This window comes from Anguilla anguilla, chromosome 1 (assembly GCF_013347855.1).
Source record: "Anguilla anguilla isolate fAngAng1 chromosome 1, fAngAng1.pri, whole genome shotgun sequence".
Classification (NCBI taxonomy): domain Eukaryota; kingdom Metazoa; phylum Chordata; class Actinopteri; order Anguilliformes; family Anguillidae; genus Anguilla; species Anguilla anguilla.
Genome location: NC_049201.1, coordinates 77,530,322 through 77,537,450, shown reverse-complemented (window position 1 = coordinate 77,537,450; position 7,129 = coordinate 77,530,322). Strand labels below are relative to the sequence as shown.

Below are 7,129 nucleotides of genomic sequence, written 5' to 3'. Positions count from 1 at the left end.
TGATGGAAGGGGGCATTTATCTGAGGAAGGGGGCAGTTCTCTGATGGAGGGGGGCAGTTCTCTGATGGAAGGGGGCAGTTCTCTGAGGGAGGGGGCATTTCTCTGATGGGAGGGGGGCGTTTCTCTGAGGGAGGGGGGCAGTTCTCTGATGGAAGGGGGCAGTTCTCTGATGGAAGGGGGCATTTCTCTGAGAGAGGGGGGGTGGGGGCAGTTCTCTGAGGGGGGGGGTGGGGGCATTTCTCTGAGGGAGGGGGGGCAGTTCTCTGAGGGAGGGGGCAGTTCTCTGAGGGGGGGGGTGGGGGCAATTCCCCGAGGGAGGGGGGCAGCAGGGGGCGGGTGCCCAATCAGACGGCCGTGCCCCTCTCCAGGTTCTGCTTGATCTCGGCCGTGTACTTCCCGTAGAAGCGCTCGGCCTTCTTGTTGAACTTGGCGTTGCGCTCGTTGATGTAGTCGATGTCGGCGTCGTCGTTGTAGGCCCTCCGCCGGCTGTACTTCGCCCGCTTCTCGATCCTGCCGCCGGCAAAAGAGAATGAGCGAACGGCCAGCGTCACCCCCGCCCCCCCCAAAGCACCAATCACGTTCGCTCTTACTGAAACGCAGCCGCGCAGGAGGTTAGGCCCGGTACATTAACGCACACGTCGACACACACACACACACACACACACACAGAAACACGCGCGCTTTGAAAACGGCGTGTGTGGAGGAATGTGTGAAGCGGACAGTTGCGACAGAGAGAGCGAGGATCTTGTGCTTCCCCCAGTGTGATGACATCACAGCTCTTATCAGGCTCCTGACACTGAGGCTGCTGAGAGGGTGGGGCATATCCTGCAGGCCCCCCACCCACTCCCCCCCCCCCCCAGACCCCCTCCCCCCCCCAGCTGTCTGCCGCTCTATCAGACACATCTTCACCACTCACATGCTAAACACGCCGCCTTTACATCGTGTGTGTGTGTGTGTGTGTGTGAGAGTGAGTGTGTGTGAGTGTGTGTGTGTGTGTGTGTGTGAGAGTGTGTGTGTGTGTGAGTGTGTGTATGTGTGAGTGAGTGTGTGTGTGTGAGTGTGTGTGTGTGAGTGAGTGAGTGTAAGTGTGTGTGAGTGTGTGTGTGTGTGTGAGTGTGTGTGTGAGTGAGTGTGAGTGTGTATGTGTGTGAGTGAGTGTGTGTGTGTGTGTGTGTGTGTGAGAGTGTAAGTGTGTGTGTGTGAGCGTAAGAGTGTATGTGTGTGTTTGTGTGTGTGAGCGGCTGTGGGAGTGAGTGTGTGTGTGAGTGTAAGAGTGTATGTGTGTGTTTGTGTGTGTGTATGTCTGTGTGTGTGAGTGTGCGTGAGTATGTGTGTGTGTGTATGAGTGTGTGTGTTGGTATATGTATGTATGTGTGTGTGTGTGTGTGTGTGTGTGTGTATGAGTGTGTGTGTTGGTATATGTTTGTGTGTGTGTGTGTGTGTGTGTGTGTGTGTGTATGTGTGAATTTGTGTGTTGGTATATGTATGTGTGTGTGTGTGTGTGTGTGTGTGTGTGTGTGTGTGTGTGTGTATGAGCGCACACTCACTGTTTCTCCACATCCTCCACCATGCGGTCGACGCCCTCCTTGCTGGGGACGTGGGTGCCGTGGATCAGACTGTTGGAGGTGGGGTGGAAATCCTCACCGCTGTGGGACAGGAAAACAGGAAGTTACATAACTGTTGCACGACAGGGAAACAGGACGTTGCATCACTGCTGTGCGACAGGAAAACTGGACGTTACGGAAACACTGTCCCACATCACCACCCACAGCCACTCCATTAACACCCATACAAACCAACGCTGACAAATACCAATACATAAAAGCTATAAATAAGCCTAAAATCAGAAAAAAATGTATTTAAGTACCGTGCCATGGAACACAGTGCTCCCACAAAACAATATATTTATGAAGCATGAACACTGCGTGCTTTGATCCAGTGCTGGTGATTAATGAGTCCCTCCTTAGAGAACAGGGTGTAATCTGCTTTCCCACTTCAACCTCCATCCAAACAATGCCCCATTAAGCCTCAGCACCCGCATTACAAACCATCTGCACCACACCATTACACCACCCACTACGGCATCCCACCAGGGCCAAGAAGCCTAAACCGGTAATGAGTTCTACCGAGACCCCGCACGCAGAACGGGGGGGGGGGTGTGTCCTGTGCGCAAAATTCTCCAATACAAAGGGAACCCCTGGCTTAAAGGATGAGAAGATAAGTTTTATCTCTGTGATGTCATTATATGTGGGTATATCAAAGTCAAAGTGTTTTTATTCGTCAAGTGCACAGTATAACGCAAGGTCATTCTGAGCAAAGAAATTCTTATGACATGGCAGGCAGCCTGCCATATTTGGAGACACAGATGAGAAACGTGGTTGGACCTGTTAAATGCAGGTCGTACTAATGATCCTGACCAGGACAGAATGTACCCCATTATGACATCTATTTTGGGGCGGAGTTCCCTGTTTAAACGTCCCGTTTCTCCCCGCGTGACACACACACACAGAAACGACCCGGAGGAGAGCGGCTCGGACTCACCACCGCTCCCGCTGCCTCTCGTACTCCTCCATGTCCGGGCGGATCTGCCTGGTGAGCCGGTGGTACTGCCGCAGCTGTGCCTCGGCGTAGCCTGCTCGGCAGAGAGCGCCGCCGCCGCCGCCGCACCGCGCCGGGAAACAAAGAGAAGCCCGATAATTAGCGGAACAAACGGCACACAGACACACAGGCAGAGGGGAAAAAAGAAAGAAAACAAAAAAACCTGATGACAAAACGATGCCTGCCTCTCGTTAAGAAGGAAACAAGGACGCATCTATTGTTTTTTTTTTTTTTTTTGTTCTTTTCTCTCTTCCCGCCCCTCTCTCTCCCGCTGCCAGCAGTGTTTCCTCCTCAGACTCCAACGCTGTGTAAGGGCCCCAGATGGCGGCCATATTTTGGGGGACGCGCCGGGACTGGAGGGGATTAAGGGGGGGGGCGATTGATGTGCCGCGGCCGCGTCCGCAGAGGACCCCCCCGCCGAGCGTAACCGGGGCAACGGCGCCGCGTGGCGGGACGGCTCACCGGAGAAGCCGGGGTCGGGGTTCTTCTTCTTCTTCTTCCTCTCCCAGCGCTCGGCGTCCTCGGCGCTGATCTCCAGCAGCTTCACGCGGTCGTAGTCCTCCCCACGCGCCACGCAGTCCTGCCACACACACACACGGTGAGGGCGCTGTGGGGACAGTACTCACCCCACACACACACACACACACACACACACACGGTGAGGGCACTGTGGGGACTGTACTCACCCCACACACACACACACACACACACACGGTGAGGGCGCTGTGGGGACTGTACTCACCCCACACACACACACACACACGGTGAGGGTGCTGTGGGGACTGTACTCACCCCACACACACACACACACACGGTGAGGGTGCTGTGGGGACTGTACTCACCCCACACACACACGGTGAGGGCGCTGTGGGGACTGTACTCACCCCACACACACACACACACACACACACGCGCGCACACACACACACACACACACACACACACGGTGAGGGCGCTGTGGGGACTGTACTCACCCCACACACACACACACATGCACACACACACACACACACACACACGGTGAGGGCGCTGTGGGGACTGTACTCCACACACGCACACACACACACACACACACGGTGAGGGCGCTGTGGGGACTGTACTCACCCCACACACACACACACACACACACGGTGAGGGCGCTGTGGGGACTGTACTCACCCCACACACACACACACACACACACACACAGACAGTGAGGGCGCTGTGGGGACTGTACTCACCCCACACACACACACACACACACACACATGGTGAGGGCGCTGTGGGGACTGTACTCACCTCACACACGCACGGTACAGATACACACACACACATAAATACAGGAACAGATACACACTCTCACACAAACACACACTGATACACATACACATTATCTCTCTCTCTTACACACACACACACACACTCCCTCTCATACACACAGGAACAGACAGACACACACTCACATCATGGTAACAACTACACTCAACCCCCAAAGCACTCACTCACACATCCTGGCAGCAACTATACACTCCCCCCCACCCACCACCCCCCCAAACACACAAATGTAGAATATCCACACATGCTTATTATGTGGAGCAGCATTCCACCACAAAACAACACTGTGATAGTACGAGAATTAAAAACACTTTTCTCTGACAAAAAGACACGAAAAAAATCCAAGGACTAAACCTGTGTTTCTGACTCACATGTGCCTGCACTAATCCTAGTAAATTCTGATTCTGAAAAACTAGGCAACACATTTCACCACCGTGGGAAATATGATCATCACAGTTAACTCCAACCCGCAGGCCGAATCCTAAAGTTGCTGAAACATTCATTCTGACCAGTCTCTTATAAATGTGAATACAGCAAGAGACTGTGTTCACATTAATGAGAGAAAGAAGCAGGCTTGGTATCTCTATGTCTACGTGGGTCAGTTCTCTCAGGAAGAGGCTTCAGATTCGATTCCCAGGTGGGGCCCTGCTACTGTAGCCTTGAAGCTGTATAAATGGATACTATACAAGTCTTGACGCGTGCTATATTTATTTATTTTATACAGGGCAGCAGTGTAGTATCATGGGTAAGGAACTGGTCTTGTAACCTAAAGGTCACAGGCTAAATTCCTGGGTAGGACACTGTCGTTGTAAAGTTACTTAACTGCTGCATTGCTTCAGTATAAATCCAGGTGTATAAATGAATGCAGTGTAAATGCTACATAAAAGCTGTGTAAGTAGCTCTGGATAAGGGCGTCTGCCAAATGCCTGTAATGCAATGTAATGTAAGGTTAAGTGAATGAAGGGAGGAGCCACCTTCTTCTTCTCTCCCTCCTGTAGCTCCCACTCCATGCGAGCTTTCTTGGCCTCCCAGTTGGAGGGCAACTTCAGTCTCTTGTCTTCCTCCACCAACTCCTGGTGATTGAGCTTCCGAGCTTCGTTCTGTGCACAGAAACACGGGCAAATTCACATCGAAATTCAATCTAGTTACAAAATACCTCCCAAAGACAGGTCAAAAAACCAGTCCAAATGGTGAAGGATGCTTTGCGGGTTGTATAAACCACATACACCCATGCGCACACGTGCACACGTGCACACACACACACACACGCACACAGAGTAAACAACACATATTATAAATTAAAATACATAGCGGTACATTAAAATACATATTTGCAATTACAAGCAAGTAAAATACTGTCCATCTCTGATCTTGCCCAAGTATCGAGAGAGAGTAGTCTTGTGCAATTAGAATTGGCAGCACAATTATTCTGAGTAGAAAAAAATTAAGTCTCAGACATGCTTACAACAAAAGGTAACAAAAAACTGCAGAAATTATAGCTTTTATCCTCACCTTGTACGAACCAGAACATTCCTGCATTAACACTTGTTTTAAAGAAATGTGCAGCTGTTTGGTGCAAATAGCTTCATTATAATTACTGATGGACCGAACGAGATGCTGAAACTCACCCTTTTCAAATGCAGTTCACGGAACCTCTGCATTCTATCTTCCTTTTTCTGAGCGAGTGTCATCTCTTTTGGCTTATCAGCCCCCAAATCTCCAGTCTGAAACATAAAAAACGGAATTTAACGGTCATTACGGGGGAAAAGGAGAAAGACAAAGTTATACAATCGCTCTGCACACTTAAACAAGGTACTTAGATTTTTATTGAAACAGTAACCATATAGATGGTGGTTCATATTAATAGCAATCAATACATTTCAGAAATCCGGATCAAATACGTTCTGGTGTTGTTGTGAATGTTAACACGTTATCTTGCCTGCTAGCGAGCACTGCTAACTTGTTCGAACACGCCAGGCATATACATTGTGGGACATAATTGCCATATATATATCAGACAGACGCTGCAACCTAATGTTTAATGTTTAATAACTTGCTATCGGAATAAATGTCCCATAAGTTATCGGTACTCTTAACAGTTGCTTGATAAGATTAGGTAGCTAAGATGGTTAATAAGGAAATCCGTTAGCTTAGCTTGCTAGTTTCCAGGTGGTAAACAAACCCCAGATCAAGTACGACAATGGTTTAACGTTAAATCAGCGTAATTCACGTAAAACCCGAACCTTAAACAACACTTTACCAATGCGAAATTAGATATTAAGGTCTTACCAACATGTTAAATTTGATCTATACACATCAACAGTCTATTTACTAACCTGCGTAGCAGGCTCCATGATAGAAGCGGAACTGTGTACCGGATGTGACGTGGGCAATACTACCACAGACAGAAAGAAGAGAATAGGCGAGAAATCGCAGCACAGCCACAACTCTGCAATTAATACGAATTTTAATTTATTATTGACACTGAAAATTAAAGCCGTGAAAAAGAACACAATGCTTTCATCGCATTGAACATTTTCTTTATATGTGGAATAATTAAATATTGAGAAGTAAATGACCACAGCATAAAAATATGAATGGCTAAATTATTTTTTGTAAGACACATGACTTGCTTCAAGTAGTTGCTTGACCAGACAATCTACGGAAATTACATTTGACCTAAATTCCCAGTTCTCATATTTGTTGAAGCAATTAACAGAGTGCTTACAGAATTTGATTTGCCTGCCAAGGGGATTGCCCTCAAATTATTTAAGTAAACAATAATCACAAGAGATATTTCTGTAATTGCCTGGAGTTATTGAATGCTAGCCAACACTGACACACCTCTAATGCCACATACATACATATATTTATTTGTTTATTTGCGTGAGAAATAAATCGACTGTTGGACTGCGGGGAAGAGATCAATGCAAGGGAATGAAGGTACCGGCAACAACGAGCACATTGTCCAACAACTTCAGAACGTGTTGCCTAGTCTCCTTTAGTCATTACCGTGCGTCTTGATCAGTTTCACACGTTAAACTTGCGTATTTTTTACGTCGTGTTGCATCTGAGCTCGCTGTTGTGAATGGAGTTAAGGACTGGTGTAAAAGGCTCGGGTTCGAGGATCCGGGGAAGGAGCGTCGGTCTGCCAGCGCGGTTCTTCGCTCGGAGTGATTGATGGCAAACAGACTGCGCACGGCTACGCGAGGATGAA

The 7,129-nt window shown here is 48.8% G+C and overlaps 1 protein-coding gene across 2 annotated transcripts; it reads right to left on the bottom strand.

Moving 5' to 3' along the window:
• Positions 1-276: 276 nt before the first annotated feature.
• Positions 277-6,317, bottom strand: syf2 (SYF2 pre-mRNA-splicing factor). Of its 2 annotated transcripts, none has more exons than XM_035407995.1 (7): positions 6,249-6,317; positions 5,541-5,636; positions 4,887-5,012; positions 3,061-3,178; positions 2,542-2,632; positions 1,548-1,646; positions 277-510 (listed from the first exon to the last, which is right to left on the bottom strand). In XM_035407995.1, the coding sequence occupies exons 1-7, from the start codon at positions 6,264-6,266 to the stop codon at positions 345-347; spliced, it is 714 nt and encodes a 237-aa protein (XP_035263886.1). In that variant the 5' UTR covers positions 6,267-6,317; the 3' UTR covers positions 277-344. The 2 variants fall into 2 exon arrangements, with proteins under 2 accessions (XP_035263886.1, XP_035263895.1); XM_035408004.1 differs by lacking the exon at positions 6,249-6,317 and adding an exon at positions 6,202-6,222.
• Positions 6,318-7,129: the final 812 nt, after the last annotated feature.